General features: G+C 30.4%; 1 protein-coding gene across 4 annotated transcripts; it reads right to left on the bottom strand.

Annotated features, from left to right (window-relative positions):
- Positions 1-4,467: 4,467 nt before the first annotated feature.
- LOC107943798 (CSC1-like protein HYP1) lies at positions 4,468-9,980 on the bottom strand. 4 transcript variants are annotated; one of them, XM_016877603.2, is made up of 11 exons: positions 9,703-9,980; positions 8,939-9,250; positions 8,030-8,182; positions 7,726-7,789; positions 7,411-7,620; positions 6,981-7,166; positions 6,472-6,770; positions 6,022-6,298; positions 5,397-5,678; positions 5,005-5,238; positions 4,468-4,809 (listed from the first exon to the last, which is right to left on the bottom strand). In XM_016877603.2, the coding sequence occupies exons 2-11, from the start codon at positions 9,217-9,219 to the stop codon at positions 4,648-4,650; spliced, it is 2,148 nt and encodes a 715-aa protein (XP_016733092.1). In that variant the 5' UTR covers positions 9,220-9,250; positions 9,703-9,980; the 3' UTR covers positions 4,468-4,647. The 4 variants fall into 4 exon arrangements, with proteins under 4 accessions (XP_016733092.1, XP_016733090.1, XP_016733091.1 ...); XM_016877601.2 differs by having other exon boundaries at positions 9,676-9,966; XM_016877602.2 differs by having other exon boundaries at positions 8,939-9,310; positions 9,676-9,932.
- Between the last annotated feature and the right edge of the window lie 4,055 nt (positions 9,981-14,035).

Raw genomic sequence — 14,035 nt, 5'->3', positions numbered from 1 at the left:
GTGCAATAACACAGTTATTATCCTCAAATTATAATAATTAATGTAATAAAATAATGTTTCCTATAATCACACAAAATGCTATTATATAAAATATTATGTAATTTGAAAAAAAGAACAAAAAAAATTACTAAATTATAATAATTAGTGTAATAGGATATTATTTTACACAATTAAATATAGTCGATTGAGTCTTAGTTCAGTTGGCATTGATATTATTCCCAGTATAAGAGGATGTGAGTTCGAATGTGTTGAAGCGTATTATTTTTTTATTTTAACAGTTAAGGGAGTTATGATCAGTTTTAAGCTTTGTATAAAAAAAAAACGTTGAAAGGAAAAATTTGTGAATATACATATTAAATGGGATTGCTTTTTAAATGTAATTTATTATAGTGAGGGATGGAACTAAGTTGTTTATTATTAAATAGATCAATTTAATTATTTTATTATTGAAAAGAATGTTTTTTTTTAAATTTCATTGAAATTAGTATTTACTGCTTAAAAAAATATCATTTACTATTCAACATAGTTATATTTTGAAAGCTTTTTATGATTCAATGAAATATTTTGTTTGGAGTTGAATTATAAATGAAAAAAAAATTCATGTTATTTTTTAAACAATAAATGTTGACTTTATTTCAATTTGGTCTTATTTGATTTTCTTAGTAATACAAGATTAAATTTATCCATTTAATAGTTGAGGGACTAATTTGATCCAATCCCCCGTAATAGAGAGATTAATTTTGCAGGTAGTTTCATCTTTATTTGGAAAAAAAAATATTATATAATAATATTAAAAGATATTAAATTATGGCACACCTATAATGCGGGTGAAAGAAATTATGTAACAAATATATTTACAAAAAGTTTAATGTAATGAATAAATTAGACTTTGGTTGAAATGGTAAAATAAAAATATTAAATATTATTATGTTCTAGGTTCAAATCCCATTACATATATTTTTCTAGATTTTATATTTTTTCTAGGTTTGAAAGTTGTCATGGTAATGTTTGATATTTTATTTAAAAAAATGAGTTTCATAATTTCTTAATTTAGTTGGATCCAATTGATAAACACCCAACCCGGTTAGCGCTTAAAATAATAGTATAAATAAATACTACTACTATAATATTTTTTTAATTATTTTAAAAAATTTAATCTTTATATCTTTCTCTAACTAAATTGATAGGGTCCAATCTTTTAAAGGTTGCTCGCATAAGAGCCAAACATTTCAAAATGGTTATATTGATTTGATTCGGTTGGATTTTTTGAACCATCCATCATAATTCGGTTCGGCTCGCTTCATTTCTTGATTTTTCCATGTTAATATTTGGTTTTGGATTCCTAGACTTATCTTGACAAAATGAGTTTTGTTTTAAGGCTTTTGCATATTTGACAAATTTTCAAAGTCTTTTTCATAAATATTTTTTTTAAAAATAAATTTTTAAAAACTTTTAAATTATTTTCACCATTTTAGATACAAAATATTTATTTTTGTATAAAAAAATTAAAATTAATTATATATTAATTAAAAATAAAATTTTGTTTGGTTATAGGTAAGTATGGTTTTTAAACTTGCATGTCATAAATAGTTTAAACACTTCGGTTCAGGTTGGTTTTCGATTCTTCTTGCTCATCCCTATACAAAAATGCTAAAATAAGAGCTTTTCAAGCACATCGGCCCAATTTATAGTAAAAATTAAGCGAATGCTAATGTGTTTAAAATAAAACACATTACAACTGACTTAGTTATTGCTTGAAAAGAAAAAAAAAGAATAAAAATATAATTTGAAACTTGATATATAATATTTAAGAAGTCATTATTTGAACATTTTCTAAAATATTTGACTCGTATTTGACCAATTTGAAAAGTTTGACCTTATATGAGCAGCCTTAAAACATTGGGCTCAATTTGAGCATTTAACCTAAAAATAATATATTATTTAAAATAATAAAAACATTGATGGAGGCAGTTGCAGTCAAGTTATAAAATATGGGCATTGACTTGAAGGAATGGAGGCCAGCTTTTTGTGATTCATTTTCTTTTTCCTTTTAACCAAACACGATTTTGCAGCCTCAACTTGCCATTACTAATTAATATCTTGTCTTCTTAATAAATTAATGAGAGAGAGTGTGTGGATTGTATTTTAGGTAGATATATTTTGAAGTCTATTCCACGTAGAAAGAAATGCAGACTATTTAGGGTATAAACTATTAAGAGGTGTTTGGCAAAATGCACGATTAATCTGTATTGCTGGGTTTATATTGAGATTATAAAATAAAACCACTGGGAAAATCTCTATCAAAGTATCAAGAAAAAAAAACCCCAATAATCATGACAGAAAATCATAGTAAATAATCGAAATAACAAAATGAGACTAACTGTTAGTTGTTTATTATTGTTATGATTGATAAGCGTGGTAAAAGAGTTATGAAAAAAATTACGGTTGAAAGTTAAAATGTCATTTATAGACATAATAGTGAAAAGTAAAAAATTTGTTAAGTTGGCTGATTGATTTTTAGTTCGATGGGTATGGGTATTGTTGCCAATGCAGGAGAGTATGAGATGGAGTGCGCTGAAGCGCATTATCCTCCTATTTATCAGTTAGAGATAATTTTAGGCATCATATATATGATACATGAAATATTCTAATTTTTTATATGTTTTTTAATTAGTTAATATTAGTAAGAATATTTTGATATTAAAAAATACCTCAATTCCAGCTTTTGTGTTTTTTTTTTTTGACAAAATCAAATATTGTTGGTTGCGGTGGGACTTTCCCATTACAATTACAATGTAAAACGCAGATATGCTTGGCATGTGGAAGGCAAGTAATTTGATTTGTAGCATGCAAATCTTTGACTTTTGCACCTATTATTTACATACAAAATGATAATTTATGTTACGAAAGATCTATCAAATGTTAATTTCTACTTTCATGACTTTATTTAAGTATAATTAAAGAATAATTTCTACGTTAAAAATTTATATTAATAGTAAAATTAAATAAATATAAATTGAGATTTTGAATTAGTAGAATCGAATTATTACTACACAATCAGATATAAAGATATCCAAATAAAGATAATCAAATTATTACAATACAAGCTATTTAAAAACTAGAAAAATCTAGATAAAATTTATTACTTCATACTAGACTAAACTCATACAAGACATGAGAATATAGTGATGAAACCCACACATATAATTACACGTGATAGGTTACAAAATTAAGCAGAAACAAAACATGGTATATGTGATTTTTGGCATGATTAGATGATGATTAGAGGTGGAAGATGGAACTATAGGAGGTTAAGGGATGGCTTGAATGGTTGTGTGGGTGGTGCTTCAGCTATTCATTTAAAGGGATCATGTGGGTATCAGTGGAAGTTCATATATCTTGTTTCATCTGGTAACTTTGATTTGGAGTGGTTTTTCGCAAATTATGTTCAGGAAAAAGTAGAAGAATTACTAGAAATCACAAGAAGCTCATTGCATATGAACGGTGTGATATATAGAAGATGATAGTTCTAGATTTAAAATTGAAATATCAGTATTACTACTTTTATTTTGAAAACATCTTCAACTCTATCAATTTTAATGATATAATAATAAATTTAACTTTCACAGATTATATTTTTTTATCAATTTGATCTTTATTCTTTTTTTTTTGGGTTAAATTTAGTAATTAATTTTTCAAGAATAGTCAAATTGCTTTCCTACAAAAAAATGTTGGCTAAAACATTAATTTTGTAGCAATGTTAGTGTGATAGCCTGAGTGACAGTCTACGTATACTTCATGCTAATATGACACTATTTGTCTTGTATATCACGTCAACAAATAATTTAAAATTATAAAAATATTCAAAAAAAATTAAGTAAATGTGGATTGTCATGTGATATGCGATGTTTAAAAAATTTAACATTTTAATCAATACTAAAAAAATAATTTGAAAGGTTAGATGGTCAGATTTAACACTTTTTAGAAGGTTGAGGGTCAAACTTAATTTGAAAAAAGAAGAAGAAGAAAGGCCAAATTAATAAAAGATGTAAATATTAAGGGATAAATTATCATTATGCCTTTTTAAAATTTTAATATAAATTTCCATGGAAAAGGATAAAAGTACTATAAAAGCTCTTATACTAGGAATTAGATTGCATTTGCTCTCTTTACTAGAAAAATATACAAATTAACTCATATACATTAGAAAAAAGTACAAATTGATCCTTCTATAAAAAAAAGTATCTTTAAACGATGACGTGGAAGGTAATATTCAAGGTGAAAAGAATTGCCCCCTTTACTCAAAAAAGAAAAATTAATCCTAATACATTAGATAAAAGAACTCTTTTTGTTCGCAGTGGCAATCCGCACTGAAGTTAAGACTTATCGTTCAAGACTGAAACCTAAAATGTTTATTTAATGAATGAAAAAAAAACAAGTAATTCAGCAAATATTTGAAGGTCAGTATTAAAAAATATCTCATGCTCCTACTAACGTGAAATGAAATGAGAATTCTCATGATTTAATTCAACGAAGGGGGAGCAGCTATCTTACAACATGGACAACAACAATGAGAACTTCGTTTCATTAGCATTACAAACTATTAACCAGTTGGTATACACGAATCAGGAAAAAACTTTACCCAATTCAAACTTCAACACCTTGAAGAAGGGGAGAGCTGCGCCCATCGTCATTTCTGGAATATCGGGCTGCCTTCATAGCTGGATCCTGATATGCAGTTGCTAATTTTTCGAGAAATTCTGTCATGGTTGGATCATCCTGGTCTTTTCTGTCTTTCTTTATCAAACACTGTAAAACAATAAATAAAATTCAGGCAAAGACAACCGAAAACAAAATGAAGAACCAAGTCGAACATGGAAAACAAGCACTTGTAAGTCCTAGGTGTTAAGAGTATTAACAAGCTATTAACAGCTTAGCTGAGTATCTAATACTCAAACACTAGGGAATATAAATGACCAATGGATATGTAGTTCGTGATCGTACCTCAGTTGGGTAAGCTTTGAATATGGGCAGGAACCTCTTCCGGCAGTATGCATTGAATACAAGCGTGAGAATTGGAAGAGGGATAGTTAAACTGGATGCTAGAGGAAGCTTCTTAAGCCCAAATATTCCGATCGCAATAACATGCATTAGCACTAACGAAAAAATTGTTGAATTGTGCACAATTGGCCAAAACTTTCCACCAGTTTCGAATTTGGGTGCATATACATTCAAGAACTTGAAAAAAGAAGAAATTGTCAAAAAATTAGAGATAAAATGTCGGTCAGAACTAAACATTGGTGTGTTAATCAAGGGTGTTAGACACAGATATTTCAAGAAAAATGATGAGAAAGAGAAACAAAGAAGCAAGCTGTGAAAGGGGGCATTTCACTGACCTGGTTGCGATAGATAATGTATCCCAGGCAACAATAAACCAAGAGAAATGGCAAAATTAGTGGGGCAAGGAAGAAATAAGTAACACCAAGAAGTTTGAAGAAGAGAATCCTGGGAATTTCACTGTGGTAAGGAATTGAAGGAATTTCAAAATCATCTTCGTCATCATCTTTCCCCATAAATAGTCTTTGCACGAAACTGTAAAGAAGAGGAAACAGACGTAGAAGTTCGGAAGTTGTACTGGTCCATCCAGATGTCACAACATAGGCAATGAAGAATGATGCCTACATGAAACATAAAGAACCTTCATCATATCAATGATCAGATCTGAAGACAATGACTTAATCATTAATGAAAATAATGTTAATGTTCATATATATCGTTCTTAGCTAGATGTTAATAATGTAAATCTCAATCCAACACTTTTATGCGAAAATATTCTAACAATTAAAAGGATGACATAAAGTAGGTAGACCAGTCATGGATGCAAGGTTTAGGCATTTGTTTCTCAACCAGGACTAGTGACAATAAATACTAACATGTTTATGGATAGAACCATAAAAGAATTTAAAGGAAAAATGAATTAAATATATATAAGAAAACTCCATGGCTTATCCATGTTTTCACCTGTGCAGGAACAACTTCGCCTAGTAGTCCGGGGATTTTCTTTGGCTCAAGGAAGATATTGACCATAGAGAGAGCAGAACCTGATAGTACGTTAGCAAAGAAAATGTTCCACACGGTGAACCATAATAGCATGGTACACGCATTTTTCTCTATCTGACTGTGGGAAATAGATCCTTGCATGGAAGAAAAGAGTATCATAATTGGCGGTACAATCGATAGGAACAATTGAAGAATGAGACTTGGTAGATATCCCGTAATCAAATTACTGACGAAAGTCCTGCAATTTAAGAATCACTATTTGTTAGTATATTGTGAAATGAAAAATCCATATTCAAAAGCTTTTTCTAATTTACCAAGAGAACATGAAAAAGAAATGGCCTGCTTTTTTATTTCAAAAGCATTGAACCGATTTTACATTTCATATGCAACAGAGAAAAAATATGCACTTACAGGTTTAGTACTCCTTTTAGAAAGGGGAGCCAGGTCTCCAGCTGCTCGAGATGAGTGAGACCTTGCACGACTACAACTGGAATAAGAAATAAAATTGTAACAGCAATATATGCAACAACAACCACAATCTTAAACATCCATCTTTTCACAAACGATGCAGAAAAGAAAGGCCAGTAAATATCTTTAGGCTCGGGAGCTCGTTCAGTAACCCATTCCGTAGGATTAATCCCTTGTCGGATGTGCAAAGCTGTTGCAGCACCAAATCTCGACTTAAATGACACGAAAGCAGCGGGTATTTCCTAGCAAGTTTTGAAAGGCATAAAGAAGTTCAGGTGCATCAAGTATTATCTTCCGTAATCAAGATATGGACACAGATCACAACTTTCTACATTCATAACAGCAAAAATGGACAAATTATAATTCGTTTCATAATTTGAACTCAGTAGGCATCAGTTTTGGTGTTTGTTTGACCAAGAGATGAATATATAGACACAAGAGAACTCACAAACCTCTCCTCCCAATGATAATTGCTCGAGTCTCACATTATCTTCTATATCTTCCAACTTCCTCTCATAGTGATCTACAAGATCAACTTTTTGACCAAATAGTCCAAAAAATCCTTCACGCTTATGCCTTTGCCGAGAGTTTGTCGATTTTAAACGACCAAGTGTTCTATATAGCTTCTCTGCATCATTCTACATGCAACAACATGGAACTGTTAAAACCCAGATAAAGAATAGCGGAACCCAAAAGGGAGAAAAAGAATAAATTCGGAGTTGAAAGTCATAGTTTCATCTTATATCTATGGTAACATTCTTTTCATCCTAAACTCCCCATAGTACATAGATCCATTAGCCTTGAAAAGTCGTAGTCCAATTTCAGATTAGTTTTCCAAGAAATAAAAGCCTGAATCAATAAAATATTAACAATGTCGATTACCACAAGACTTTGAATCTTGCTTGTTCGGCGAACCACTGTATGTGAAAGATAAGTTGAAGGATGATACTCCGTGAAAAAGTTGTCAACAGCTTGACTGAAGCTGCTTCCAGCAGAGGCAGGAATACCGCTAACTAATATCGTAAACTGATCTGACCGAGGTTTAGAAGAATAGAAATGGTCAATTCTTTTCAACGAAATATAGTTGTACTCCTGCAAAAATGACCGTATCACCAAAATTAAAGCTTTAATTGATATTTATACAAATCAACAATTTTGTTGGCATAGGCAGAATAGCATACATAAAATATCACTTACATAATACAGAAGACAGCATACGAACACGGTGAAAACATAGACAGCACAAAAGTGAATCCATAACCTTGAGAATGGAAAAAACTTGTAGTCAGCTTTCCCTTGACATTAAGAATTTAAATAAATTTTTTATAAACAAGTTTTTCATACTCGTAAAATCTGACAACAAAAAAAAGGAGAAATCACCAGGGAAGCATTTGGTCAAGTCTCAGCTGCAATGGTTTTTTCTTCTTTGACATAACAATAGTTATTCAGGAGTTTTAAGATCAGAAACTGAACTTAAGTTAACTAACTACATAATAATTACCTGTTTGAACCATCATTCACATTTGAAATACTGAATGACTCCAGCGTTTTGTTTGGCAAATTAGAGAAATCAATGGTTAATTGGTCGCCTGAAAAATTAACTGGCAGAAGAACAAAAATTCCAACGACACAGGCAAAGGCAAACACCCTAACACTGCATTTGAAAAAAAAAATCACTAGAAATTAATTGAAGATGACATGCAGAAAGATGGATCCAGAAGAAACGTAGTAGTACAATAATGCACTTTTATATGCCACAAAAATATCAAGTTCATCCTGTTGAAAAAATCAACGAAAAAAAAAGGTTTCCTTTGCTTGGCAAAAATAGACACTATAATTTTGAACATGAAGCAGAGAGTCGAAATGATCCTACAAGTAGAGATATCAGTCTAGCAGAACACTCACCAAAACAAACTTCAAATGGCTCGATTATAACCAAACCAAGCAGAACAAAGTTAAGACTATAGTCCATTAAAACAAGTTTAAATGAGTAGCTGAACTCATACAGAAGTCTTGCTATCAAAAGGAATTTTGTAATCTCACCACCATTATGAGTTTATACTAAATGGACTCCAGCAAGATCACAACTTATATTGCAGCCTTTTTGCTTAGCCAAAGCTGACGTATTTGTAATATCGGCCTTGCAAGCCTATGTTACTCGGACTCAAGTGTGTTGGTTTAGGGACATGGGTATGTGGGTGTTCAAGAAAATAAAGTGTCAGAGCAACATAGTTGCATACCATAATTTGGTCAATCTTGCACTAAAGATTGCCTTGATAAATGGCTAGAATCTATAGCATCAAAGCTACAAATCTCCCAACAGAAATGGATCACTATATGTTACAACCCATAGAAATGAACTGCAGGTTCTATTCCTATTTTTGAAACTAAAGAAACATTTAATAATTACCAGAAGATAAAAATGCGCATAAACACGACAGCATCCAAGCCTGTAATTGACAATAATTCATCCTCAGACGGTTGCCATGCCCTTTTCAACCAACCAGGTGATGGTAGCAATCTTTCCAAGTTGAACTCATCCTCTTCCTGAGCTTTTCTTTCACTAAACAACCGAGGCGAATATACGGGGATATTACCTGGCTGGTTCCTCAATATCGAGTATAGAGCAAAAAACAAAAAGCAAAGACCAAGATTGATCCCAACAGAAGTTAAAAGGGCTGAAAGTATCATCTCTAAAAAGGCAGCTCTGATATATCACCCCCTATAAAATCACCAAATACAACAACTCAATTGCAGTCATTGACCGCCCAAACTGAATTTTCTGATTCAAAATTCGAAAGATTGTGTCAAAAATCAAAAATCCCAACACGGGAATGAACTTAGAACATATAAACTCATCAGCTGAGGAAACATAGCACACAGAATTTTGTTATCAGAACTTTAAAAAGACAGCACCTTATGAACAAACTCTTAAACACATTAACCCTCCACGATTCTACACAGTTCTCACTTGTCAGACAATTCAAAAACTCATATCAAGCTTAAACTATAAAAAATGCTAATAATTGGCATTGGATTAAAACAAAACAACTGAAACCCAGAAAAGAAATCTATGTTTCAATTAATATCTTTAATTAGATTCAGTGATAAAATAAAACTCAGAAAAAAAAATTCAAAAAAAATCACCTTCACAAAGAGAGTGAGAAAGAACACCTGGTCAAAGACTTTGCAGAATGAACTGAAAGGATAAATAAATGGAGCAAGAACAAAAAGCTTGGGTTGCTCTTGGAGACCAAGTAAAGAAAGACAGAGACAAAGCCAAAGAAGGGAACTTTCGTATTCGATAAACAATCATAAGATCACCTCTCAAGTCTCAACTTTACTCTACTTTTTTAAAGATGAACATATATATCTATGAAGTGCCGGTTTCTATCGGGTTAATTTCACCGTATGTCCCTATTCACATTCTTAATTTTATCCATACACTTCGAAGTACATGTTTTTTTTTTTTAAATTCTCAAACTATCAAGATCCTCTCTCTCCATCTGGTGTAACCATTGTCCTTTTTTTGTTTTTTTTTTCTATTTTCTTATTTATCATAGATAAATAATTAAAAATAAAAATTTATGTTATAATTAAAAATAAAAATTTATGTTATAATTAAAAACAAATTTTAAAAATTTAATTAGTTATAAAAATATTTAATTTTATTAATTTTTTGTAATTTTCTATTTTTTATTCTATATAAATAAATGAAAAATAAATAAATAATGATTTAGATTACAATGTAAATTAATATTTTAATAAAAATAAATTATTGAACTAATTTATATTTTCTATTTTAGTAACATTTTTTCCTTCTTTATTTTCTTGGCAAAAAATTCTTCTTTAACTAAAGAAAAAATTGGCTCATAAAGATAAACATATATTATTTAATTGTCTTAAATATATTTCTAATCCTTTTTTTTTATCATTTCATGCGTAAATATGAATAAAAATAAGTAATATTTTATATTAGTTAATACAAATTTATTTGCACTAACTTAATTTATAAAAGTAAAAATAAATGAAACGAAAAATAAAATAAATTCTCAATTGAGTAATGTAAATAAATATCTATAATTCATAAATAAATTTTTTATTCATAAAACGGAGAAAAGGAAAAAAATGAAGATAAAAAGAAAAACAATTAATATTTACCAATTAAAAAAATATAGAATTCGAATTCAACTCTTTAAAAAATAAAAAAAAACTAAATAAAAAATTAGATAGTGTTATACACTAATGATTACCAACCCGAAAATCAGATAATGTTTGGATTGTCTACCCGCGACCCGACTAGGACCCACTAGATGGATGTGTGCAAGCCTCACAGTATGAAGGAGTTAGCATGTGGGAACCGCGAAGTCCAACAGATAACTCAGAATAATACACGTGTTCGGCATGTATAGAATCTACTAAGAACATCAATTTCATGAATAGTAGTTATAATATAGATATTCGATTATTCCCTTTAATGAGACACAACGAAAAATTACTTAATAAGTTGAAAAATAATCCAAGATTTTGCTCTCTTTTAAAAAATATATATTTATTTTCATATGAATTATTTGGATATTTGCTATGAAGGAATGGCACCCAATACGTGTTTTACGAATTTAAATAATTTTCATATAAAAAATGGGCATATTTTGATTGCTTCAAAATTCAACTATATGTTTGAAGGTCCAAACATGTAAAGCACGTGAAAGGTTAAATTGCAAAAGATGTGATTAATGATGCTTTGAATTTTAAGGGTAAAAATAAACAATATAAAATGCCATTTGAGAGCCCCAAGTTGAGTAGCATTAAGATGCACATGCTCCCCAAACTTCAACTTCAATCAAACCTCACATGACACCAACAAATATATTAATAGAGGTGGTAAATGGGGGCATCTAAAATTGGAAAGACTGAGGTGAAATTAAGTTATGAAGATAAGTTTCTTAGGGATTTTGATAAAAATTCAAGGTAAGAAAATAAAAAAAAGCATGAAAAAAAAAGAAGAAAGAAAAAATTTCCATAAGAAAGGATTGATGGATTGAAACAAGAAAAAGTTGTAAGTTGATTGTTTTTAAGATAGTAACCCAGTTTTAATGTCCATGATGCAAAAGTCCCAAAACTTATACCATATATTAAATATATTCATAATTATATTGAAAAAATGACTGAAATTCTTTTATATGGTAAAATTATAGGCACGAATATTAATCTCATAAGTCACATTTAGTTTCTAATAATACTCATTGGATAACACTTCTATCCTCCTCACGACGAAAATAGAAATTGTACGATTTAGTCATTATATTTTTTAATCTTTTTAATTTGGTCTTAAAAGTGATTTTCGGCACACCAATAGATAATCCAACTTGTTATTATGGCAAATAATAATTAATAGATCACATTTCTCATTTTTTTATATTTACACTTTAGTCCTCAATTTTTTTACAATTTGTTATTTAGTCTTTCTTATCGCATTCTTTATTAATTTTTCATCAATTTCCATCTCAGATATTATTTTTTTTTTAAAAAAACTTTCTTTATTTGTTTTTGTTTGTTGCATGGTGAGTGAGCTTGGTAATTGTGACATTATTAGTATGATGATGTTTTTGATTTCTTTTAAACATGTAAATTCTGTATGATGATAGTAGAACTTTTTTTCTTTTAGAGTTTAGATTAGTTAGTTCATTTTACTACACTATATAATATGGTAGACGTGACCGTTTTATGTTAAATTTCATGCCATGTGATAAACAGATATGTGGATGAATGTTGAAATACATGTTTGGAAATTTATGTCATTCATGGAATTATAATAGAAACATGTTTTGAATTCATAATTGTTGAAATGTCTAGGGATGACGTAAGGCATTGTTTGCATAGTTAGAGCCAAATAACTTACCTTTGAATGGTATATTATCCTTAGAAAATTTATTTGAGTATTATTGTACCTTCCTTGATGAACCTCTATTTTTGAGACCGTGAGCTGAAAATTTGAGTTTAATATTCAACCATTTTACTTGTCCTCTCTTTTGATACACACTTTGAATTGGACATTGGGACATAGATATTGTGGTTTAGGTGCAATACCCCATACTCAACCTGATCGCCAAGTTTGAGCTACAAGATATTACATTCGTTATTAGAGCAACTATGGTCAATTGTATTCAATTTCAATCATTAAACAATTAAATATGAGTAATACAAGCGTAAGATACAATGTATAATTATTTTCGGGTCTTATACAAACTTACGAAAGTTCTTTTGCTAATCCGAGGTCGAATTAGGACCAAATTACAAAGATTGTAAAATATTGGGTCAACATCGCAACTTCGAGGGTTCCTCATCGTGACACAACTCACTAACTAGGTCTCGTCGCGACGACAAGGGCCTAACATCTTATCGTGACTATCTGTTTTGCAAAATGTCCAAAATGGCATCAACTTATATCACCTAAAAACAATTTTCATTAATTAAAGCTATTGATTCAGCCAAAATATAATTCCCATATGTTTAATTCTAACATATCTCCTCATTTACATATACATTTATATTACATAACCTTACTTTAACATCCCTAATCCGTATCAGTTGTCGGATTAAGGTTATGGAGAATTACTGTAAAAACGTAACTTTAAAACCTATATCTCATACATCAACATAATTATAGCATAAATCATTCATCACATGCATAATGTCCCTTAACCGAGCCCTCGAGGTCCTAGAAATGCAATAGAAACAATTCGGTACTAAATTGGAATCAATTAGAAATTTCTTGAAAAAGTTAGAATATTTGGACTGCAGGGGTCACACGGTTGAGATACTTGCTCGTGTCTCAGGCCGTGTAGCAATTGAAATAAGGACACACAACCGTGTCCCATCCCGTGTAACTTTCGAAGTTGGGTTACACAACCAAGCCACACGCTCGTGTGGTAGGCCGTGCAACACTCGAAATGGCTTCACACGCCCATGTGTCAGGCCGTGTAACTGTCTGACTTATAAACCTTGAAACCTATAGGGGACACATGACTGTGTATCACACACGGCTGAGACACATGCTGGTGTCTTAGGCCGTGTGGACATGAAATTGGCCAAAATCAAGACATTTCCATCACCAACCCATATATGTACCTACAAGCATTTTAGTGCTTATGATCAAGGCATTATAACATGATAAAAATCAACATAACATGACCAATTCAATAGTCTATAAACATTCAACCAATATGCCATGTAAGGCACCTCAAAAGCAAACATATAGACTTACCAAACATGCATATATTTGATCACATTTCTACCATATTAAAATATACCATAACTTGACCTATACCATATCAACATAGACTTACCATTTGAACCATTTCTCTCATGTATCATAAGCACTTAAATGACACAATTCAACCATTACCAAAATGGTACCAAACAACCAACATATGTACATACCAAAATCAACATCTAAGCATTCAACCAAACATTAAACCTAAGTCCATCTATACATGCCATTATA

The sequence above is a fragment of the Gossypium hirsutum genome, chromosome A05, assembly GCF_007990345.1.
Source record: "Gossypium hirsutum isolate 1008001.06 chromosome A05, Gossypium_hirsutum_v2.1, whole genome shotgun sequence".
Classification (NCBI taxonomy): Eukaryota; Viridiplantae; Streptophyta; class Magnoliopsida; order Malvales; family Malvaceae; genus Gossypium; species Gossypium hirsutum.
This window is presented reverse-complemented; position numbering and strand designations above follow the sequence as displayed.

Bases quoted from the DNA above. Each gene is read 5' to 3' on its own strand.
- LOC107943798 (XM_016877603.2), bottom strand. From the start codon at position 9,219: ATGATACTTTCAGCCCTTTTAACTTCTGTTGGGATCAATCTTGGTCTT. The intron at 7,790-8,029 runs GTAATTATTATG...TCCATTCTCAAG, and splicing joins GTGAATGATGGTTCAAACAG to GTTATGGATTCACTTTTGTG. The intron at 4,810-5,004 runs GTACGATCACGA...ATTGTTTTACAG, and splicing joins TCAAAGCTTACCCAACTGAG to TGTTTGATAAAGAAAGACAG.